Source organism: Trachurus japonicus, chromosome 9 (genome assembly GCF_045865225.1).
Source record: "Trachurus japonicus isolate A0001 chromosome 9, Traja_1.0".
In the NCBI taxonomy this organism is placed as follows: Eukaryota; Metazoa; Chordata; class Actinopteri; order Carangiformes; family Carangidae; genus Trachurus; species Trachurus japonicus.
The window spans coordinates 11827242-11852538 of NC_140915.1; the positions used below are offsets into that span (position 1 = coordinate 11827242).

At 40.6% G+C, this 25297-nt stretch overlaps 2 protein-coding genes across 3 annotated transcripts in view; both read left to right on the forward strand.

Moving 5' to 3' along the window:
- The window catches only part of dapk1 (death-associated protein kinase 1), a 96501-nt gene extending 89767 nt beyond the window's left edge, over positions 1-6734 (forward strand). For both annotated transcript variants that reach the window (XM_085785927.1, XM_085785928.1), the window contains exons 22-26: positions 65-203; positions 1301-1421; positions 1518-1706; positions 4491-4976; positions 5843-6734. In XM_085785927.1, coding sequence (XP_085642053.1) covers positions 65-203; positions 1301-1421; positions 1518-1706; positions 4491-4976; positions 5843-6721 — 1814 coding nt within the window. In that variant the 3' untranslated portion in view covers positions 6722-6734. The remainder of the gene's footprint in view (positions 1-64; positions 204-1300; positions 1422-1517; positions 1707-4490; positions 4977-5842) is intronic.
- Positions 6735-17872: 11138 nt separating this feature from the next.
- On the forward strand, positions 17873-24224 carry ctsla (cathepsin La). The gene is made up of 8 exons (XM_085785920.1): positions 17873-17920; positions 19302-19436; positions 19542-19664; positions 20082-20234; positions 21791-22015; positions 22178-22346; positions 22796-22913; positions 23758-24224. Exons 2-8 carry the CDS (start codon positions 19314-19316, stop codon positions 23855-23857), a joined length of 1011 nt encoding a protein of 336 aa, XP_085642046.1. The 5' UTR covers positions 17873-17920; positions 19302-19313; the 3' UTR covers positions 23858-24224.
- The last annotated feature ends 1073 nt before the right edge of the window (positions 24225-25297 follow it).

Sequence of the window (25297 nt, forward strand, 5' to 3'; positions counted from 1 at the left end):
TTTTGAAATCTGCCTTTTTAAGTTTGAAATTAACTCAGTATTGTTGTTTCCTCTGTGTCTGCAGCTTTCGGAGGTCGGATCCAGCAGCCGCTCGTCGTCGTCCTGGTGGCGACGCACGCCGACCTCGCTGACGTCCCCAGAGCGTTTTCTGGAGAGTTCAGCTACGACAAGGAGAGAGCTCTTCTCAAGGAAGTCAGGAACAGGTCAGTGGTCGGTCGGTAGTCACCACGTGTAACACGGGAGACAAATGAGTCAGTAATGATAATCTGACTCCGATAAATCTGGTTCCTCTGTGTGGAATTTATCTGAAAACACTACAGTTCCCATGAGCCTGGACGTTAAAATGTCTATCTGTCTCCCTCTGGCTCAGAGATGTTATGTTTTTTCCTAAATTAGAAAAGATAAGATTCTCAGTAAAAGGCACCTCAGCTAAGATAAATAATGAAAACATTTACACACAGACACACATCTGCATACACACACCCAAAAATTAAAACACTGAGAAGTTAAAAATACTGAGGAAACGCTGTCTTACTACTTTCGCGACAATTTGAACTTTGCAGTTGTGAAAAACACTAGAGAGTGGATAAAAACTAAAATAGGTAAATAACATGCAAATAAAGTAACGTTATATAGATAAAATAAAATATATAGATATATGTGTAACATATAAATAATTCAAAGGAATAAAAATGGAGATACTGCATAAAATCAAAGTTTAGATCTTATAAAACATGATTATTTGTTTGTTGTTTTTGTTTTTGTTTCTACCCATTACTGTTATTTATTGTTTATTACTGTGGATAGACATTTGTATTTATGATGTATGTTTATTTTCCTTACTTTATTTCTGTCTAGTGACTATTTTTGCATATTACATATTTGTTACATTTTCTACTTATTTAATTTTATTTTACTGTGCAGAGACTCTGTTTTACTGTTCCTGCTGTTAGCCCCACTTGAGATGTTGTTTTCAGTACTGAGGGGGGAAAAAAAGAAAAAAAGATTTGTAATATGTGTACTTAAACTTAAACTTAAACTTAAAAGACCTTTATTGTCCTTACGGAAATTTGTGCTGCACAGCAGCTCAACAATCCCCACAATCCCACACAACACATATCATACTTAGACAAATCATACATTAAAAAGAAACATCATACGTATAAATAGAATTAAAAGTCAAGGTGTGTGCAAGAGTCCAGAGATCCCGTAATGTGTGAATGTGAATGTGTGTGCATGATTAACCTCACTTCTCTGTTGCATTTCTTAAAAAAGAAAAACATGCCTGTTTTGTGTCCAGGTTCGGGAACGACCTGCAGGTCAGTGACAAACTGTTTGTGGTCGACGCCGGAGCCTCGAACTCCAAAGACATGAAGCTGCTGAGGATTCACCTGCAGGAACTTCGGACCAACATCATCTCTGTGAGCTCCACTCTCTCTCTCTTTCTCTGTCGTTGTTTTCACTTAATATTGTAAAGAAAAATAAATAAATGAAACCATATCCACGCTCCATTGCAGAGGTGTAGTCCCATGACGTTGTTGTCGGAGCGCTTGCTGACCACGCTGCCGACCTGGAGGAAGCTGAGCGGACCCAACCAGCTGACGTCGTGGCAACAGTTTGTCAGCGACGTCCAGGAGCACATCAACCCTCTGGTCAGCCAGGACCACCTCCGCACTCTGGCCCTGCAGCTGCACAGCATGGGGGAGGTGAGTGAGCGCCGGCCGGCCTCCAACCAGAACGTCTGTCGCCTCAGGGAAGTGAAAACACACAGTGATAGTTAATTTATTTAAAATTATCTGTAATGATAAAACATTTATTCAGACTCAGATTTATTTATTTATACAGCCAATGAAAAGACATTTAAATTCCACAAGGAAAACACTTAGTTTAGTTTAGTTTAGTTTCAGTTTTTAGTAGTAGTAGTAGTAGTAGTAGTAGTAGTAGTAGTAGTAGTAGTAGTAGTAGTAGTAATGAACAGACATAACAAATAAATACTTTACAAAGACAACACACGAAAAATGAAAATAATTGGATTTTTCATATCCGAAAAGGAGTGGGAAGAAGTGCAACTTTTTTACCCCCACTCCCTATTCATAAATTAACAAACTAATAGAAACTAATCAAGCTTCCATGTAATTATAATCTATACAATAAGTTGATTTATGAATTGATTTAGCTGGATTTATTCTATTATATATTATCACTAATCTTTCTCTCTCTTATCTCTAATAAATAGGCATATACATATATAAAGACATATACAAACACATATACAAAGACAAACTGAAGGTAACACCAACAGAGCAACAATAATAACTAAGTAAATACCCAAATAATTAAATAAATAATAAGCACTTTGTGACACTGACGTATGAATGCTTACAGTAAAAACCAAATGTTAAAGTTCAAGTGAGTGCCAAGGTTAAGAAAATACATCAATAAAATGGACTGACGCAGCCACAGTGTCTCCAGTTATGAAATAAGAAAGAAAGAAAGAAATACACCGTAGACTTTTAAATAGAACTTTACATTTGTTTTGTTCTGTACAATACGCCTCAATTTATAATAAAAGAAAATACTGCTTAGTGTTTTTTCAAGGGAACAGTTTCCAGTGAAAAAAAGTAATTAGAAATAGAAATATATTAGAATAGGTTTGTGGTATTTGTTCTGATAAAAATCACCACAGTATAAAAATATGACAGGTTTATATTTGAGGATTCATATTCAACAGTATCTGTGAGACTTAATTTATCATCAGAGCTCGTCTGCAGCCGCTGACTGTCAGTTCACACAGTCGACCACCAGGAAGAGCTGTTTTTTTCCTCAGTGAATTATAGTTTTCATCTGAGAGCGAGTCACTGTGCAGCAGGAACGAGTGTTTGAACCAGAAATGACTCGAGGCAGGAAGCTGAATGAGGAACCTGAGGAGCGTGAGAAGTGAACACCTAAAATGTCAAATTTATTTTGGTGTCAACATGATCTCAGAGGAATCACAGAAACTTCAGCAGTGTTTTTTTTTTGTTATCAATTATTTATTTGTGTATGGACCATTTAACAGTTACACACAATAAACTTAATTTCATTTTTTTGTACATGAACAGTAGAATGTGCAACATAAATAAATGACAGTAACAGAAAAAACACTAACAAACAATCCCACCCCTTCATCCCCTTGGACCAACAATAGATGGGAATTAGATATTAGTACAACATGCCCCCCAAAAAAAACACATTATTAGGTCATGTACGGTTTAAATCATGTCTTTTGAGCACATCTGCAACTTGAGACCATATTAATGTTCCTCACATTTGCACCGTGTAGTCGGGCAGTCGTTAATTCAATATATATACAATATCCAAAAAAGTAAGCACCCCAACTGACGGGATGTTATGATGTGACGAGTTTTCCACCTGGTAGCCACTAATTTCTTTGCTGCTGTTTATTTCAGCAAAGAAAATGCAAATCTGTGCACACTTCAAATGCAAACGGGAAATATAACTGAGTGACAAAAAGACGAGTGGCAGAGACGCCAAAATGTAAAATCGACAAAAGTAATGAAGCGATTTTCTCCGAGCCCATACAAGCCTGACATGTCTAACTTTGTCAGCATGTACATCATGCATGACCGAACAGAACTGCAAAAAAACCTTGAAGATACATCTTGTTTTGACCGAGTTACATTCAAAAACCTGTTTTCAGCGATGGAAAGTAAATTCCCTTGAGCGGTAATTGTTTCCGATTGATCGGTTGTGTTTACCGATTCAGGTGTCATAGTTTTGATGGTTAGACAGATGAATTAGTACCACACATCGTACCGTCTCAATTACCCCAAACCGATTGAAAATCCAATCAGTTTGAAGGGGGTAGTAGTAACCTTTTCTAAAGCGTAGGCATATGTCACGCTGCTGTTTAATAAAGAGAAAAATTATAACAGCAAAGACTGTCCTCAACAAATGATGTATTTCCATGTTACTGTTTTGTTTTTGGCACAGCTGTAGCACTTCGAACGCACGTTCAAAACATTTGTTTCGTCGGCGCACACCCAACCAGTTTACTTTGTAACCCATCTATACGCTCAAGCTGAACTCTTCAAACAGATTGACGGGATTGACGGGATGAAAGTAACAGCTGTAGTTTCGTTATTTTCATCAACAGTGAGAATTTCTGTCACCCTGTCGGATTGATTAAAACACAACGTAAACAATGTGACTGTAGATACATGTAGAGTAGATACTGAAGGAGGAGGGCAGAGACCAGCGGTTAGATTTGGTTTCTGTTTAAATCTAATGGCTGATTCAATTGAATAAATTAATGTTGAAATGATGCAATGATTTCTGGAAACATGTCATGTCATCAGAAGACCGTACGGCTTTGGGTTTTGGTACGGATCATTGTCGAACAATGAATGTGTAGAAGCGCTGAATTCTTTCTCTCTGTTTCTTCTCTGATTTATATTTCATTGTCGCCTCCCCTGTTTCTTCTCCCTCAGATCAACATCATGCAGAGCGAGACGGTGCAGGACGTCGTGCTGCTGGAGCCCCGCTGGCTCTGCAGCAGCGTCCTGGGCAAGCTGCTCTCCGTGGAGACGCCCAAGGCCATCCACCACTACCGGGGCCGCTACCGGCTGGAGGAGGTGCAGGCGCTGGCGCCGGAGAGCGACGTGGACGAGCTGCTGCAGATCCTGGACGCCATGGACGTGTGCGCCCGCGACGCCACCAACCCGTCGATGGTGGACGTCCCCGCCCTCATCAAGACCAACGGCCTCCACCGCTCCTGGACGGAGGAGGAGGAGGAGGAGTCTCTGATCTACGGCGGCGTGCGGCTGGTCCCCGCCGAGCACCTCACGCCGTTCCCCTGCGGCCTCTTCCACAAGCTGCAGGTCAACCTGTGTCGCTGGAGCCACCAGCAGAAGCCGGAGGAGGAGGGCGGCGACGACATCGACGGCGACATCCACCTGTGGACCAACGGCGCCAAGGTTCGATTAGCCTTCTCTTAATTTTGTTGTATTATTATTATTGTATGATTACTTAGTTGTGGGTGGGTGATTTAAAAATTTTAAGGGGATAGTTCAACATTTTAGGCAAATTGGCCCATTGCCATAATCCCTATAGTCATAGCAGTAGGTTCGTTACCTTTAATTGTCAGTGCAAGCTATTTTTAGAACGGCGGAGCAGAGCCGCGAGCTGCTCAGAGCTACGCTACGGAGGCTAATGGGATTTCTTGGTTTCCCTCATCAAACTCATCAAATACACAATCCAACAACTCCAAAACGCTCTGGTGGACAAGTTGTGACCTGCACATTCACCACATTACGAGACAGAGTTGTTTTAGAGGCAAATACAGAGACTGCTTGCTGAAAAACTGTCCCTGAAGGCAACACGCATCAGCTGTTCTACATGAATTTACCTCTAAAACAACTCTGTCTGGTAGCGTTTCATTATTATCTCATAGTGTGGTGAATGTGCAGGTCACAACTTGTCCACCAGAGCGTTTTGGAGTTGTTGGATTGTGTATTTGATGAGTTTGAGGGAAATCAAGAAATCCCATGAGCCTCCGTAGCGTAGCTCTGATCAGCTCACGGCTCTGCTCCGCCGTTCTAAAAATAGCTTGCACCTACAATTAAAGGTAACAAACCTACGGCTATGACTATAGGGATTATGGCAATGGGCCAATTTGCCTAAATGTTGAACTATCCCTTGAAGTCCAATTTTATTTCTCTGGTGGTTGTATTATGTTGTTGCCAGGAAATTGTATTTGACCTGTTTTATTTCTGTTGTTATGGTAAAGGTTGTATTTGAAAGGTGCTATATAAATAAAGTTATTATTATTATTATTATGAAGGTGAGCCAGGGCGCCGTGGAGGCCATGATCCTGCTGGTCAACCACGGCCAGGGCGTGGAGATCCAGGTGCGAGGACACGACTCGGAGCGGGCCAAGTGCTACGCGCTGCTGGACACCGTCTGCAGCATCACGGAGAACCTGCTGGCGTCCACGCTGCCCGGGCTGCTCACCGCCAAGTACTACCTGAGCCCGCAGCAGCTGCGCGAGCACCACGCGCCCATCATGATCTACCAGCCCAAAGACTTCTTCCGCGCCCAAGTCCAGCGGGAAACGTCGCTGACCAACACGATGGGCGGCTACCGCGAGAGCTTCAGCAGCATCCTGGCCTTCGGCTGCGCTGAGGTCTACCAGCTCGGCATCCTGGGGACCGACGTGCACATCTCGGACGTGCCGCTGCTCGCTCGCCGCAAGCTCTGCCGCATGCTGGACCCGCCGGACGCGCTGGGGAAGGACTGGTGCCTGCTCGCCATGAACCTCGGCCTCACGGACTTGGTGGCCAAACACAGCAACGGGACGCCGAACGGCTCCCCCGAGCTGGACTCGGACCCGGACTCGCAGCAGCAGCAGGCGGCGGCGGCGGCAGCAGATGGAGCGACGGCGGCGACGGCGCTGCTGCTGCAGCCGAGCCCGACGGCGGCGCTGCTGCAGGAGTGGAGCGGCCGAGCGACCAGCACGGTCGGCGTGCTGATGGCCAAGCTGAGGGAGCTGGGCCGCCGCGACGCCGCCGACTTCCTCCTCAGAGCTTCGCCCGTGTTCAGGGTCAACCTGGAGGCGGCGGTGGTGGCGGCGGCAACCGGCGCCGGCGGAGCCAACGGGTACCCGCCCACCTGCAACGGAGGCACGTCGTACAACTCCATCAGCTCCGTCATATCCCGCTGAAACGACCGCGACCACGGTGACGACCACGGTGACGCACCGGTCGGTCGGTCTGATGTGAACAAGTGCAATCGATAACTGAGTCCAGCTGCTGCTCGCTCTTCAAGCCGCTCCGTCACGGCGGCGGCGGCGGCGTGCGGCGAGCCAGATGTTGTGTTTGTGCTCTCCACGCCTGTACAGCTGAACCTTCTCCTCCCACTATGAATGTTGTGAACGAAACTGAACTGAACTGAATTGAACTGAATTGAACTGAACGTCCTGAGCTCCAAAGAGGAAAAAACCGCCGCTGCGCTTTTATTCTGTTCTTGATCTTATCGTGCTGCTTTTTAAAAAAAACAAAAACAAAACAAAACAAGCCGTCCTGCTCTGCCTCGCTCCAAACAGTCGGAAAAAAGTTTGCGAAATCTCTAGGCTACATGATGAGGACTGGTTTAAAAAAAAAAAAAAAAGATGGCCGCCTCGTGTTTGGACCTTTTTTCTGCTGCTGTCGCCGTCGTTGTCGTCGTTTTCACTCGCTCCGTCCGTCACAGCAACACACAGTTTAAAATAAATCTTCACCCGCCGGCTTCTGTTTTACCGATGTAACATTTGGCCGCTGAGCGTAGTGTTTTAATAATAATAAATTAACAGCATTTTTTCAGTGAGTGCCTTTGTGGCCTTCTACCTCCCTGAAGAGCACAAACTAGTCTTGTTATAAATGAATAAATAAATAAATAAAATAAAATAAAATAAAAAAAACAGTAGTTCTTTCTAACCTTTGAAGAACTGTGCCTTGTTGACACCAATAGTTCAAATGAATTTCTTATCAAAAACCGAAAAGAAAAAAGGTTAATAAGGAAAAAAAAAACACAAAAATTACAAAAAAAAATAATAACGTTTTGAAATTTGACTTTTACCAAACACACACAACTGAAATCAGATCTTTAGATTTTCCTCTGTGTGTTTAATGTTTGGGAGTCGGTGTGTGTGCGTGTGTGACGCTCTGTGGAAGCTGTGGGGTCAAAAGGGAAACAACTTCATTCATTCCTACTTATATTGTGTATTTGTGGGGTTTTATTTTTTTAAATGGTTCTACAAGTATTAATCCATCCAACAACACAAATATGCTATTATATTGATTGATTTGGTGGCGCTTTATTTTTACAGGTTTGTTTCCTGAACTTGTGTAATTACAGGAAAATATCGTTCCAAAGTTTCTGTCTGAGCTGTAATTATTTGGAAACAAACTGGAATTCACATATTTCATCTTGTTGTTATTTTTATTTTATATGTCCCAGAGTTTTTTCCTGATAATCTCCAGGGAGATTTTCATGTAAACGACGATGTATTAATGTTCAAATTCCCCATTTACTCACACGCTTTTTCACACGTCTTGTTTATCTTTGCAGCAGAGACGATGAAAAACGATCACTTAACTTTGATCTGATCTTTAATTGATTATTTCCAACCAGCACTTTTGAACAGATATTGAACTTTTTAATCCTCATTTTAACAACATTTAATAAAAGTAAATTTTACAGAAAGACAAAGTTTATATCTTTGTAGCTTATTTTTTCAGATTGGACTGAAACAACTTGTTGTGACATCACAAAGTCACAGGAAGTCCTGACAGCTCATCTTAAGGCATTTCTCTGTGCACTAAGGCTTTGATACTTCTACAGTATTAATACAATCACAATACACATGGAAATCTCACTTTATATAATAGACAACCTTTAAAATATCTCCTGAAATTTTAGAGACTAGAAAAACTGACCGAGATCCAACTTTAATACACTGCGTTATCCTGAGAGCTAATTTTGACCACTTACTTTTTAATTTGCATATCATCTCCTTTACAAACTATGAGGAAACCCTGGGACCTGTAAAATAAAGTGTTGATATAAATGTTTTCTCCACTTACACAAAGGGAACTGTAGCCATTTATACAGAAGAAAAGAAGTAGAAGAGAGGGAGTTTTTCCTAAAGTAACAGTGTCTTACTGAAGGTGTTGATCCTTCCAGCATCTAAATATATTTGCTGTCGTGGGTTCACACGTTGTCGCTGAGCGTTATCGCTGGAGAAAAAAAAAATCAAAAATCATCATCATGGCTGACAGGGTGAAGCTCAGCGCTGATGCTGCTAAAGCTTCAGGGTCCAAACTTTAACTGTGCGCTCACATGACTCTGAAGAGAAAGTGCCATCAAGATGAAAGAGGAAAAAAAACAGCGGTGAATTTTGTCACATGGTTGATTGATTGATGAGTTTAAAGATGATGTATTATACCCACAACCTGACTCTGCACCTTTTTTTTTATTTTAAATGCTTCCTCAACAGGTTTTTCTGCGTTAGTGACCAGTGCTTGGACGTCGTCACATTAACCGCCCCTGACTGAGGTGTCGCTCGGTGGCGTCGACTCTCGGTATCGCTGTCAGTTCAGTTGTCGGTCGGCCACGCGTGGCTTCACATCTTCTTTCAGTTTGTCTTTTCTAAAACACAAAGCTGCTTCTGCTGCAGCAGCGAGAGCAGGAAGGTGAGAGAGAGAGAGAGAAGCCATGGAGTTTGTATTGTTAAAGCTGAAAAAGGCCAAAGGTTGCAGAAAAAAAAGCATTTTTCACCTTGTGTAAACTGATATTTTATCACGTGTGAACCCAAACTTCTTCTTTTTTTTCTTCTCCAAGTACATATGTGTTGACGTTGGAGAAAAAGAGTCTTTGATTCCTGTGAAGTTAAACTTTGTGGATGTAAAAGGCCTTTTTTCAGGATCTAGTGTCACAGTTTGATAAAAGACAAAGACAACGAAGAAGAAGAAGAAGATCTCTGTGCCAGTATTTCCTGTCTGCTTCACTTCCTCTCCAGTGTTAACATCTGTGCACAGAGATAAAACGAGACTTTAAAGACTATTTCAATATCTACTTTCTCTCACTATTTTTTTTGTCTCAGCCTGAACTTGCCAATCGACACAGCGGTCGGTCGTCCTGCTGTGGTGTAAATACTCTCTTTGTTTTCAGCTTCACTTTTCTTTTCTGTTTTTTTGTTTTTTTTGCCCAAATGTGTTAATTACAACAAAGCAAAATGAATGTACCACACACTCTCCCTAAGAATAAGGTGAAAACAGTGAAACTCGGACACTGACAACATGAAACGTCCCCAAAACTGGTCGTCGTCAAAACAAAACAAAACAAAACATTGTTTCATTTTACTGAAGCTTTTTTGTTGAAGTTGTGTATAAATGTTGCCAACACACACACCCACGCTCCTGTCATGGCCTTGTACAGTAAACAAACTGAGAAGTGATGCTTCACAAAGGGAAGTGACTATTACGTTTCTGTTTCTCCTGCTCCAGAAAAAGAGGCACTTTTTTTCTTTTCTTTTTTTTCCTTAAAGCTGAGAATCAACATAATTTTAATTTTATCACGTCGGTCGTCTCGGATGCTTCTGGCTGCGGGTCCAAACTGAAACTGACACGTTGGAGTTAAAGATGAGAGGGTTTTTTTGACAAAGACGAACTTGGATGGTTTCTTCTTTTTTTCGTCTGAGTGAATCCTCCGGTCCGATCGCCACATTGCACAAGTCTTTTTGTTGCTATTTATGTTACGTTCTTTAAGCATGTCCTGGAATGCCATGTTCTTAGTACTTCTGACACTTTATAGTGTAATACATTTTATAATAAATTCTTTACCTAAAATCACATCGTCCCTGTCCGTCCTTCAAGACATCTAATGAGACACTTCCAACCTGTTGCAGTACTGACTCTTTTTGTTTTAATGAAAAATGATTAAACATTTAAGGATTCAGCTGATGCTCTGTTTTTCCTACTTGTTTGACACTTGTCAGTTCATCATCTGTCTTTAACTCTTCCTGCCTCCGCTTTTTTTTTTTTTTTTTGCAAGGATGGGATCGAGAAACAAACAAGTTCATGGTCCAATGACAACATAAAAGTTCCTATAATGGTTATATAATTGCAAAAAAACAAATAATCAAAGGATTTTTTTTTTACTTTAAAACAATGGAAAACATTTTATATATAACATTAAAACATAAATACTCTTGCAGCTGATTTATAGGAGCAGGTTTATACCTTATGCAATTAAAATACACGGATCAGTTGCAACATTAAAACCTGCTAAAATTCTTCTGTCTTAATCTTATGGCTACCACTTTATCGATTTTAGACATTTATATTAACAGGTTAGCAAGCTCCCTGTGAAAATGATTAAGACTTTTTACAAACTCAAAAATTCAAAATAAACTTAAAGTGCAACAGGATAAATAGAAAAATATAGTTTAACTGCACTGAACTGTTTATTTCCCTGCATTTTTTTCTTATGAAAAGTTATTTGAATCAAACAAAGGGTTGAACAGGTGACGTTGATTTTCAGTGACAATGAGGGTTTTACTTCTATTTGAGGGCGAACAGGACAAACACGTTTGTAGCAACAAGTTTTTAAGTCACAAAACAGGAAGAATGTCGAGTTGTTCTCTCACAAACCGAGGCGACATTTAGAGAAACAGGTGGCGAGGACGAGGCCGAGAGAAAAACCAACTTCAGGTGTCAGTTCTTCTACTGCAGTTTCCAATCATGTGATCGGTCATTTTCTTTATGAATCAAATGATGATGATAAATGTTAGAATATTGAAATTATTGCATTATAAGTTAACATAATTGTCTGATCAACACAAAAATAGAAAACTGTAGTTTATTATTATAGAAATGTAACGGCAAATATTAATATTTGAGAGGCTGCAACAGCTCATGGTGTGTTGTCAGTATAGATGAAGCCTCTGTCAGTGTGTGTGAAACTGAAAGTGACACAATGCAACCTCTGTCGGTTTGAACGTTTCTATAATTAAGATAAATTCAGATTAATAGCTGTCGAAGAATCAGGAACTGTTCGGTTTCTAGACTTCGGCTCTAATGGTTACTTGGTTTCTTGTGTGTGTAAACAACTGATTACCACTACTATTACAACACTAATGGCGAGTTAGTTTACGCAACAAAGACACTATAGGTCAACACGTCCCACTGTATGAGCCACAAAGGATGAAAGGGCTTAAATCTAGATTAAATAACTGTGATTGATTGTTTTTTATTGATCTTTCAAAGGTGATGAGTCTTTTTTCAGATTAAATATCAACTTGAAACTGATATTTTGTTCTATAACCTGCAAAGTGTTACTGACACTGAACTAATCCTCCTCATGTTTGCTCCTCGGGTAAAGATAAGACATGTAAGAGATCATTTGTTTTTGAGGTTTACCCTGTAGAAGAGGAGATAACAGCGAGAGGGAAACCCCTGAACGCACCACACCTTATTAACTGTCCTGTTTTTCCTACAGGCCTCAAATGCAACCTGGAAAACTGAAGATTTAGATTGAGGGAAAAGTTGTGGAAAAAGGAGGAAAAAACAAATAACATTTAGTTTGTTTTTTTTAACATTTACAGACTGTATCCTATCTGTATCTGTGTGTGTGTGTGTGTGTTGGCCTTTAACAGCCTGACAATGACCGTCCGTGTTTAACACACAGTGAGTTTCACAGAGCACTGATAAGACCTGTAATATTGTCAGCGATTGGCCGGACTCAGCTGTGGGAGAGACTTATGAATATTCATCACCTCTGCAACACGTCAGGACTGGAGGACTTCCAGGAAGTTCAGGCACAAAGTCTGAGTTAATCAGGGTCGACGCTCATGTGATTGATAAGACTGTGAAGCTCACAACAGGCCGATGTGTTTGTGATGATAGGCTATTAATGAGATTTTAATCAACAAATCAAAAAGGCTATGACTGATTTCTATCAATTAACCAGAGGCGACTTCATGCCTACAATACTGCGTAAATGAGCTATTTTGCATTACAAATACTTTTACCTTTATAGCCTACCTTGAAGTTTTGGTGACAATAGCAATTGTCATTGTTTATAGGCTACTTGGGTGAGGTTGAGATGAGTTGAGAGACCGTCTGACTAAAGTGCATACATCAACCTCAGTGTTTTGATGTCTTGTTTTGTTTTCATCTCTTATTTTTTCTGTTCCATAAGGATGAAGCTCAATTTTCACCTGTAAATGAACACGAGAAATGAAAAATGTTATAAAAGTTAAAGGGATAGTTCAACATTTAGGCAAATTGGCCCATTGCCATAATCCCTATATTGTAGTCATAGCAGTGGGTTTGTTACCTTTAATTGTCGGTGCAAGCTATTTTTAGAGCGGCGGAGCAGAGCCGTGAGCTGCTCAGAGCTACGCTACGGAGGCTAATGGGATTTCTTGGTTTCCCTCATCAAACTCATCAAATACACAATCCAACAACTCCAAAACGCTCTGGTGGACAAGTTGTGACCTGCACATTCACCACGCTATGAGATAGCCTAATAACGTAATGTTTCTAGACGGAGTTGTTGTAGAGGTAAATGCGACTGCTTGCCGAAAAACTGCCCAAGACGGGAACGTGCATCAGTGGTTTTGCATGAATTTACCTTGAAAACAACTTTGTCTCGTAGCTAACGTTCTGAAACACAGACATTTGAGGACGTCATCTTGTGGTTTGAGAAAAACTGATTGACATTTTTCAACATTTTTTAACATTTTATTGACCAAATACCTAACTGATCGATTAATGTTCAACAGATTAATCGATAATGAAAATAATCGTTAGTTGCAGCCCTAGATCAAAGGGAAATTAGACTGAAGCTGCTCCCTAGTGTGAAGTTGGCCTAGCTAATTTTAGCTTATATGTAGGCTACAGGGGAGGCTGGCAGTTGGTTTCTGCACTGATGTGAAAGTGGTATTGATCTTCTTACCTAACGCCTCCTAACTTCTCTTTACTCTCTAAACTCAGCTTATTGGGTTTATTTGAAGCTGGAGCAAGCAGCTTGCTTCACTTGGTTTAGCCTAGCGCATCTTAGCATCTGATTCAGATATTTTATTGATTCCCAGGGAAACAATTAGGTTGAGTTCCAGTTTTGTCTATGAGCAAAGAGTAGAAAATATGAGGTATACCGGATACGAGCTAATGGCTTCTTGTGAAAGCAGCATCAATCTTTAAACTTAATTCTTGGCTTAGTGTTTCCCAGAAAAATGAACTATAATGATGAGTCATTTTTAACTGCAGAATGGATTAATACAAACCACAAATCAGCAGTTATTCACAGTAATATTTTGTGACAACTCGACTCATTCACATCTCCAGGTCTATGTCATGATTGTCTGTCACATGCAGGATGTGCCATATGATCCCATATTTCCTCAGTGTAACTTTGTGGTTTACTGAACACAGCATCTTAACATCAGGTCTAAAAATACATGGTTTTGTTTGCATTTGCAGAAAGAAGAGTGCGTCCTCAGCAGCACTGACGTGTGTGACTGGACAGTGTTGCTCAAGCAGAGCGACACATGACAATGATTGACTGAGCGTGTTTTCTGCTCAGTTACCAAACTCATCTCTTTGGAGTCGTCTGGAAACTGCAGAGTAACGCCTCTTGTTTTTCCTCAGTGACTCAGGAGGCAGTCACATTCACATTTACACCAATAAAATCTACTTTATTTTACTTTTTACTTTGATTATTTGTTATAATGTATTTGTTATAATGTATGTATTATTATGAAATTATGTATTTAGAAAAGATGAATTGATGAAAGTACTTTTGGAAATTAATAAATGTCTACATTTAGGTTAAAGTGCAAAGGCTTTATCAGCAAAATATGCTTAAGTCAGTGAAAAAAGAGCTTTTGCAGATATTTTTGGGTTCATTGCAAATATTTTTCCCATGATGCATCACTTTGTAAGCAATATTAGTGCAGACGAAGGTCATATGGAAGTAAATGACTGTATAATTTGGATTTGCTCTTCCTGTCCATGCCTCCACTGCTCTCCCTCACCTTTGTGCACATGTCTGTCAAGTCAGACTGTTTCCTGTGTGTAATTTGATTGAACATATCTCGGCTGCAGTGATACACTTAACGTCTCATTTATGGGGTCGCACATTCCTCAGATTAGGAGGAAGGTTATCAGCCGCAGCTCCTCTTCCTCATCCATCAGAACCAAAGGTCGACAGAGCTGAACCAAATGAACACGTCTTCAGATGAGAGTCGATATGTCTTGTCCCTGTTGTTGTTGTTGTTGTTGTTGTTGTTTTTTATTTCCTACGTAACAACCTCAGTTTGTTAACAGTACTGATCCGGGAGGTATTTGCTCAGCTAATACAACAACAGTAAAGTCAAGTCAAGGTCTGCAGCCACGCTAGCAAGAGGGGCAGCGGTGCAGTTGTAACACAACAACTATTTGGTTATTATTGTCTTTGAGTTTAAATGAAGTTAAAAAGAAAATAAGGGAAGAAAAAGGGAAGTTAGCCTGATAGAAGCACCAGAATAAACATGCTTGTTGTTTATTTTTAGTGATGAAGGTCATGTGTTGGAATCATGAGCTCTGTTTATATAGCCTATCATATAGTAGCCTATTTAGCACGTTCTCCATCTGCTGCAAGGAAAATGATATATGAAGTAAATGTAAAGAGTTGGAGTTGAGTTTGTGTTCACAGTAAAAAATAAAAAAAAATCCTCATTGTGCTGTCAACCCACGGCTTAAAGCAACATGATGAAACCTGTAAGAGTCCTGCTCTTCACCTCGTGGTATGTACTGTGTCATGTTCAAACACAGGTGCAACATGTGTAGTTTCGATCTGTATGAATTCACTGATCCTTATGTTGGTTTCACAGCTAATTTAGTGCTTAAAACTTCAGTGTTTTCACTAAAAATGAATGCATTGTCTTCAAAGTTTTAAATCTGTTTTGAAACCTCTGAAGAAAATACGCCACTCCTTTCATTGGGGAAAAGTTTGCAAACTGTTACCTTTGTTTTGTTTTATTCACTCACTTCTTTTGGTTTAAAATGTATTTACCACTTTGTACCAGAAGACCCATTCATTACAGTGTGTTGTAACATGTTGGACAACTGTATTAGGGATTATCCAAATATTTAATAAATGGTTTATTACACACACTGCAGATATAAGTAATCAGTAAGTGTCTCCTGAAAACATTCAATGATCATTATCATCCATTCTTTCTAAATGGTGCAGTTATTCTTGTTGACAAATGAATGAACAAACACTTGTTTCCATTGACACTGTTTAAACCATTCAATCAATGTATATCATGAATATTAATTGTTTAAAAAAAAGGAACTTAAACTTAAAGTGTTGCCATTAACCTGGCTGAAATCCAAACTTCACACTTGCTGCAAAACAAGTGAGATAAATTCAACCTCACGGGTTCAAACGTCACAGCTCCATGAATCTGCTCTCTTGACTGAAAAACAAATATTTTTGAATGGCGTTCGACACCGTCAGCAGTTGGGACAAGTTACGACAAACCCCAGAGAGCACCGGGGCGACAGACGGTCATGTGAGCGCGTGGGTGGAGAGAGGACGACCTGCAGCTGAAGCTCCACAATGAGCCCAGAGCAGTGTAAATAACACAGCCTGGAATTCAGAGGAGGACACTTGGAGAGACACCAGGGGGACAAAAGTCTGTCCCGGCCGTCCCACATTCACATTGTCCCTTTTGATCTTGGTTCAGTTTATGCAGTAAAACAACAAGGTGTTTCTGCAGTAGCTTTACATTCACACTTATAAATAATGATCCACATTGTTACTGCAGCTGGAGTCGTCCCAGTGAAATCATCACATGCACTAAAAATGATATAATTCACCAGTCTGGAGGCCAAAATCTACAAAATATTTATAAAAGCCTGGACGTTTTAATTAACTTCTGAAGCAATCCAAACAATGACAAAGTGAGTGGGGATGATTCCCTCTTATACCAATAAAGATCATTTTGTTTCTACAATATAACAAGTGAAATTACTTTACTTTACTTTACTTTATTTGTTTATTTGGTCGGGACAATGCATATTAATGGACAGTGAGTGCTAGAGTACCCACAGTAAATACACCGGATTTAGCACATGTGCTAAATTATCCGTAGTCCCCAAAACAATACAACAAATTAACATAAAAAGTCCAAAAAGACAGAGGACCATTAGATGACAGGAAAAGTACATTTACATAGTTACAGGGTTATACATGATTCTATATTATGTCACAATTATGTCACCTCTGTGGCAAAAACTTAACTATAAACTTAGTTTTTTGTGTAGGCTATTCATAGTAAAATATGTTTGATTATTTCAGCATTTATAATCAAAATCATTTTCAGTTGCAACTGTGCAGTTTTTCCAGTGATGGATTAACACCTACCTTACTTCATATGTATGTGCATTGATAATTTTAATAAAAGTATTCAATAAAGCACAACTTTATACACATTATAAACTCGAGCAAGAAAGCTCATAAAACCCATAAAACCCAAGAGTTAAACATAATGTAGCGCAGACATATAGTTGATATTTAGTGACTAAAAACTGTCAAATTACCCAGATGGAAGTGCATATTCAATTCAATTATGTTTTATCTAAATAGTATCAATTCACAACAGCAGTTATCTCACATCTCCAACTAGATAAGGTGTTTACATGCTTTTCAATGACAGTTATTCAATTATTAGGTTATGTAGCCTATTTACTTAGGGGAGTGGGGGGGGGTGTCAGTCTCTGCTCTTGGCTGCTAAAAAGGCTCAAAAAAAGGCCCTTGGTCAAATTACCAGTGTTGCAGTGCCAAATTTCACTCCATTCCTGGAACAGCCAATGATCATCTATGCTCCTCATAATATCCAGTAATACATTATCATTTCCTGTTTAACTAGTTATGCTTTAAAAGAGATCTATCTCCATTTATTCAACATTATGAATCGCTGTGAATATGTAACAGTGAATCCGTAACATGTAACAAGTCGAAACAAACAACCTAAAGTCAATAAAAAGGTCATTTTTTAGCTGCAACAATCCTGCACAGAAAAAAAAACAACAGCACTCCTGAAGGCAGGAATCAGGAGGAATCACGTGTTTCCATGGTGACGTATGCGCTGGGGGGCGGAGCCTGTCGGTCATAAATAAGGAGCGGACCAATCAGAGAGCAGCCTGCCGGTCATAAACAAGGAGCGGACCAATCAGAGAGCAGCCTGCCGGTCATAAACAAGGAGCGGACCAATCAGAGAGCACGGTGGGACGTTACCCAGCTGCCACTCAGGGCTTTATAAACTTTGTGTTGCTCGGTCGAAGGAGGTTATTTTTTCTCCTTCTTCGACCGCGACTACAAAGTGTTTACAGTAAGTTTTGACATTATTATTCGTTATCATTCCCCTCTTTGTCTCTTTTATAAGTAATTACTGCTATTTGATTCCTATAATTACGGTTTAAGTACAAAAATACCGATGAATATTTGTGCTGTTCGCGATTTTCTTGTCGTCGGCTGTGCAGAGATTTAAAAACATCCCAGTGTCCCAGTGTATAAAAACGTCTACTTTAGCCTGTATCTCAGCTTTTGTTTTAATTTCTCATTGGAAAAATGTCTATTTATTCATTTATTTTCATCCGTTAGCTTTAGCCATCTTGTTTTATTCAGCTCTGCCTTTGTCGTCGTCTCCCTCCTCCTCCTCTGGAGCTGGAGGAGCAGCAGCCATTATGGCTCAAAGTAACTGGGAATAAAATAATAAAAAACAAAAACCGGACAAGACATCATCCTCAGCGGTGATTGAAGCCGGTGCTGCCCGGCGACTACTGGTTAAAGTTTTGGTTTTAATTTCGTTTTCCTGCTTGGTAGTTTCGGTGTCCAGGTTTTTCTCTTTTTCTTTTTTTCCTCAGCTCGAGTCCCGTGACTCTGCACAAAACAACAACAGGCTCGGTTTACTGTTACTGGGTCGGCCAAGTTTCTGCTCCCCCAACCAGCACAACAACCTTTAAAACTATCAATACAGTAAATAGATTTGCAGGTGGTAAACATAGCGTTGTTATTAAGGCCTTTTTATCGATTATTTAATCCATTAATGAATCTTTAAATAGCACTTTGCGACATTTACCGTCGGATAAATGCACCACTTTTTGTTCCTTCCGACTGAAGCAACCATTGTGTGATGTCTTGCATTTGCACTATGCTTATCATTTGTTTTGTTTTTAATCTTACTGTAATTTTGATAATTCGTGGCCCTTGATCGGACCACAGATTGAAATTAGCCCTTGAGCTAAATCTGGCATGTCTACAACACATTAGTCTTTCGATGTTCATGACTACGCAGAATCCTATTTCAGAGAAATGAAATGAAAACTAATGGCTCTGGTTTTCTGGGAGGTCAGACTGTCGGGAAATGACTGCACGGTCGGGAATGTGTAATGTACTGCAGCAGATCCCAGATCAGTGTGAACAGAGTGTACCTACCAACTAACTACTGTAGAGCCTGTGGATGCATGACGAGGATCACGATGGCGAAACATGTGATAGAGTCATAGTTTCGACCGTGACTTATCATCTATTTTTCTAGAGAAAATAAACCATGTCTTTTGTAATAGAGCCTTTTTTTTTTGCTTGATCATTGTCAGAGCTCCACCAGGCCTCTGTCAATGATTAACCCACTTCTTTAGAAAGCTGTGTTTGGCTCCTATCTGATTATCTGTTCTTGTGGTTTTCTCTTTTTCTTTGTGTTGTTGTCACAGTAAGAAGCCACAATGCTGCCTCTTGCCGTGTTTGTGGTGTGCCTCAGCGCAGCCCTCTCAGCCCCCGCTCTGGATGCACAGCTGGATGAGCACTGGAACCTGTGGAAGGGCTGGCACAGTAAGAAATACCATGAGGTGATGATGCTTTTTTTCTGTACAGATGTTTTAACTCCGCTGCATCAGTTCCAGTGAAAACCAAAGAACAAAGTCTAAACTGTTATTGTTGTCGTTGTTGTGTAGAAAGAGGAGGGCTGGAGGAGGATGATCTGGGAGAAGAACCTGAGGAAGATCGAGCTGCACAACCTGGAGCACTCCATGGGCGTGCACACCTACCGCCTGGGCATGAACCACTTTGGAGACATGGTGAGATCCCAGACCAGACTGAGCAAACAAACAAAAACCCCCACACACACACACATTGACACACACCTCACCTGGGAACACTTATCGGCCGTTCTTTCTGTACAAAGGCCAGCAGACCGAAGAGAAGTATCGCTGAAAACCTGACCGAACAAAAGCAAAATGCGATAAAGATGAATAACACGGATTTAGTCCTGATACATAGTCATTTATTGACATCACAAGTAGTGCAGAGAAGGTGTTTATGTGTAAAACCGCAGCATGGAACAGAAAAAATAGCTTCGAGCTGAGCGTAGATACACTAAAAACACACAAACCGCAACCGCTCGTCTCATTGTGTGAATGAGGAAACGACACCTTGCACCAACAACACACGACATCGGTGTCACTCACTTTCCCCGCTCTGCTTTTCAAACACAGACGCACGAGGAGTTCAGGCAGATCATGAACGGCTACAAACACAAGACGGAGAGGAAGGCGAGGGGATCCCTGTTCATGGAGCCCAACTTCCTGGAGGCGCCGCGCTCCGTCGACTGGAGGGAGCAGGGCTACGTCACCCCCGTCAAGGACCAGGTAACGACGCTTCTCCTTCCTCTGTGTCTGCTTATTGTTCTTGTGTAGCCTCGGGGCACCATGGCAACCACACCTTTTCTTTTTCTTTTTATATATACGAGCTGTAAAAGGGTCTGGTTGAACATGTTTTTGTTTTCCCATGGATATCTGGAAGCAAGGACTTGGAGTTTTCACATGAACACATTATTATCGGTTATTAATCACTTTCTGGAACAAAACAACACAACTCCACTAAAGACTTAAGTATTAGCTGTTCATAAACATCTGTCAGGGACAAATTCAATGAATTATGGCAGTTTTAAGTTTACATTTTTATAGTTTTTAATCAGTTTCATGGCTTCGGTGTCACACATTAATGTTAATGAAAGTAAATGAGTTCCTTTCTACACAGAAGCGTTTGTTCTGCTCGGATCACAGTGAAATCAGCTCGGTTGTTGTTCTGATAAAAGGCATTTAGGTCACACAAACACTGTAAACTGTGAAGCACAGGCTCCTATTTTAAGACCCACGTTGGCATGGGAGGACATAAAGACGTGTCGGCTATCAGCTGTTTTGCAGAGACCTGGTAAACACGATGACGCAATGTCCAACTGTGTGGGACAGGCCGACTTGTTAGAAGAAGACGAAGTATCGAGGACGGGCCGTCCACCGAGTAAATGTTTTGCTTGAACAGGCAGATAAGACGGCCAGTTGTGTGTTGTTTTTGTTATCTTGTGCCATACACACACAGAGAGAGACTCACTCCCCCTCCCTGACTGTGCAGTTTGTCGTCTCCTCCCTCCCTCGACATACATTAACACTCTGTAAGCTGAAACCAGTCGGACCGGCTCACTGTAAACCGTGTAAACCGTGTGGAACAAACACAGCCACATACATCAGATCAGGTCGAAGTGCAGAGGCCCAGTGCGACTGCATTACTGCTGCAACTAGATATGAGGAACCATGAGAGCATAATAATAGATTTTAAAAACATAACATCATGATGGATTTCATTTTGATTTATTCCATTCATGGTTTACATACTTCACATGATTGCACATATTTACATGAATAGGAGAAGGATGAAGAAACACTGCTCCTTTCTGTTGTTTATAATTATATTGGCTTCGTATCAACACCAATATTCTACACTATTTCAAACAATTAAAGATGATGAAACGTATAATGGTAACGACAAGAAAACAAACAGCAAAAATAGCGACGGACACAGCTTGTCTTTCTATCTTTTCTTTTTTTCCCCTTCTTCAGTTTTAATGCAAACAACAAAGTGAGTCTGGAAGCTTTTATCATAACAAACACCAGACGGACTGTTCCTGGGGTTTTAAACAGTGAAAAGACTTGAAGCAGCAAATCTAATATAAAAATTTGAATGCAGATTTTAAAAAAAATATCTGCACTTTAATCTTACAGTGCTTTACCTCCAGTATTGTGCAGCTGCAACAACCAAGTACAGTTTAGACTTTACCAGTTGGGTCAGAAAGGAGTGAAAAATGTAATTTATAAACCAGGTTATTTGTGTTTTAACGTCTCCTCTCTGTGTCTGTCTCTGTGTGCAGGGTCAGTGCGGCTCCTGCTGGGCCTTCAGCACCACCGGCGCTCTGGAGGGGCAGCAGTTCAGGAAAACCGGCAAACTGGTGTCGCTGAGCGAACAGAACCTGGTTGAATGCTCTGGACCCGAGGGCAACGAGGGCTGCAACGGCGGCCTGATGGACCAGGCCTTCCAGTACGTCAAGGACAACCAGGGCCTGGACTCGGAGGACTCCTACCCCTACCTGGGAACGGTACGCGTCCGATTTAAAAAGGCCTTAAATGGGTGTGAAGTCACTTAAATCGGTTTTTCCTCTTTGAAAAACCCTAATAATCAATAATCAGCATGACACAGCATGATTATGAGAATATTCTGTCACAATAACATCCTCTTTCTCCTCCTCCTCTCCTTCCAGGACGACCAGCCGTGTCACTACGACCCCAAGTATAACTCTGCCAACGACACCGGCTTCGTCGACATCCCCAGCGGGAAGGAGCGCGCTCTGATGAAGGCCGTGGCCTCCGTCGGCCCCGTGTCTGTGGCCATCGACGCCGGCCACGAGTCCTTCCAGTTCTACCAGTCAGGTCGGCTCCTTTTGCCAATTCTTGATTTATGAAAGTGTGAATAATCACAGTTTTTATCTTAGTTATGTATGAAATAAGTGGTAGGAAGTTGCACCTCGACTCTGCAGCTTTGGTTTTAGTCTTGCAGCTCTTTAGCATCACGTTTGGCTGCAGTAAACAGACCTCACCGACCACTCCCTGCTCAGTATCAAACCTCAGACAGACTCAGAGCAGCTGGTGAACAGAGTCCAGCTGCTAAAGAGCCGGATGTTTACTGTTTACCTCAGGATGATGGAGACATGAAGCCGAGCTAATAGAGATGGAACAGACACAACGACTCCAGAATCAGCGATAATGTTTTTTCTGTAGCCGCTGCATGTCGAAACAAGCAGCTGCCAGATTATTCACCATATCAGGCAAACAAACAAAAACTGCTGAATCATCGACTGACTGGATGTTTGGTGTTGCAGGAATCTACTATGAGAAGGAGTGCAGCAGCGAGGAGCTGGACCACGGCGTGTTGGTGGTCGGCTACGGCTTCCAGGGAGAAGATGTGGACGGCAAGAAATACTGGATCGTCAAAAACAGGTCAGTAACTTAAATTAAAGGGATAGTTCAACATTTTGGCAAATTGGCCCATTGCCATAATCCCTATAGTCATAGCAGTAGGTTTGTTACTTTTAATTGTTGGTGCAAGCTATTTTTAGAACGTATTGTGTATTGTGTGAATGTATTGTGAGTGTCAGGACTACAGATGGAAATTAGCCCGAGGGCTAAATCTGGTACAACCATCTTTTCATTGTTTTTTTTTCAATCGACTAATGGTAATGTACACTGTCCTGTTTCAATAAACTAAACTAACACCGGAGCAGAGCTGTGAGCTGCTCATAGCTACGCTACGGAGGCTCATGGGATTTCTTGGTTTCCCTCATCAAACTCATTAAATACACAATCCAACAACTCCAAAACGCTCTGGTGGACAAGTTGTGACCTACACATTCACCACGCTATGAGATAATAACAGAACGTTACCAGACAAAGTTGTTTTAGAGGCAAATTCATGCAAAACAGCTGAGGACAGTTTTTCAGCAAGCAGTCTCTGCTTTTGCCTCGAAAACAACTCCCCTTTCCTAACTTTCCTAAATGTTGAACTATCCCTTTCAAATCTGCAGTATTTATTATATTATATGATGAAATATTCCTTTTTTAACCTAAAACTTTGATCAAATTGTATTTTAGTCATTTTCTCTTACAGTTAACACAACTGATAACCATTGTTGCATAAGAAATAATTTAATAAATGTGACGTGAGGAGGAATTCTCTGGTTTTCAGTTTTTAAGTTGAACTCTGAAACTGTTTCTACGTCTTTAACAACAGCAGAAATTGAATCAAATCTAACGAACCTCCTGGTTTTTCTCTGTCTTGCTGCAGCTGGAGTGAAAACTGGGGAGACAAAGGCTACATCCTCATGGCCAAAGACAGGAAGAACCACTGTGGAATAGCGACGGCGGCCAGCTACCCTCTAGTGTAACATTTGCACAGCTCCACTTTGTAGCACCATAGTGTTTTTATTGCAATAGTCTGACTGGAGAGAGACGAGGGCGAGAGGCGAGGGCGGAGGCTTCGGTCGGAGCGACGCATCGACAGGAGATCCTGTGATGTTTTCACGAGGAGAAACACTTTTGTCGTTGGGTTTTAGGGAAAATGGCGCCATCATGTTTTTTGGCTGGTTTTTACGCCACTTTATTTTGTCTGAGAAGATTTTAGTTTAGTGTTTTATTCTTTGTAAATATGTGTATGCTACTTGGTGAGTGATTCGTTAACACTTGCTTCGGTCATTGTAAATGATTTTTTTTTTTCTACTTTTACTGTGATCAATTAAAAGTTGTGAAACACTAGTTTGGTGTTTGGGACTTTTTCATATTAACAATTTTATATAAGATGAGGTTTGCATTATGTTATTGGTTATTTGTAATCTGTCCACTGCAATTGGTCAATTTATGAACTCAAAGCTTTTAACCAATGTCGTATTTAGGGTTAGATTGGATGCAGATTAAGTTTCTGATTTTAACATTTTAAGAAGAAAATCTAAATTCTCTGGATTCAGTTTCTCAAAAGTGAATCTTTAGAATTTGGCCTGTTGAGGCAAAATACTGTAACTATAAAGACAGGTAGATTCAGGATAGATATTTTCACAGTTTTCTTTTTAGAGATCAAACGACTAATCAGTTCAGAAAAGTTATAACAGCTATCGCAGCCCTATTGTGTTTTCTTTCTGTAGCCTCTGCACAGGGAAAATAAGCTTTCACCTGGTATAATAAATCCAGTATATTGTATTTTATCCCAGTTAAACTATAACTAATTATATGGCAAAGCACAGTTTTACAGCTGTGAGATATTCAGTATACATCAATCATCACTTATTAGTAAGTGAATGGAAGGAGGTGGAAAAACTTTTTCTGCTGCTCTGGCGTACTTTCCATTTGAACTTGTTTTTTATTATTGTGCAATGCCAAGTGAACATACATTAAGCAAATGACAAACATTAAGCAAACATAAAGACATGACAGCACAAGACAGGAAAGACATGACACAGCAACACAGTAAATGGATTGAGGTGAATTGTGATGAGGAGCAAAACAAGAAAAAAATAAGTAAATAAATTAGATTTTAGAAAATCAGAAAGAGTTTTTAGTTTTTGATCAATTACCGTTCAATGTTCATGACCACTTTTGGAGACATTATGGTTTTGAGATTATAACAGGTGTGTGTATGTATTCAAGCTAAAGTGGGAGAATCTTTTTTTTTAATCATCAGAAAAATCTTTCTCTTTACACACTGCTCCCAGGTACAAATTATATTCTACACACATGATTTTTTCCCAAAGTTGTAGACAAAATAATGGGTTTTTTTTCGCACAATGTACAGAATTTGAACTATGAGCTTCAGAGTGTGACCAGTTCCCATGCAG

Excerpts from the sequence above, each read along its gene's own strand:
- ctsla (XM_085785920.1), top strand. The coding sequence starts at position 19,314 with ATGCTGCCTCTTGCCGTGTTTGTGGTGTGCCTCAGCGCAGCCCTCTCA. Across the intron at positions 20,235-21,790 it reads TCACCCCCGTCAAGGACCAG|GGTCAGTGCGGCTCCTGCTG; the intron begins GTAACGACGCTT and ends CTCTGTGTGCAG. Across the intron at positions 22,016-22,177 it reads CCTACCCCTACCTGGGAACG|GACGACCAGCCGTGTCACTA; the intron begins GTACGCGTCCGA and ends CTCTCCTTCCAG.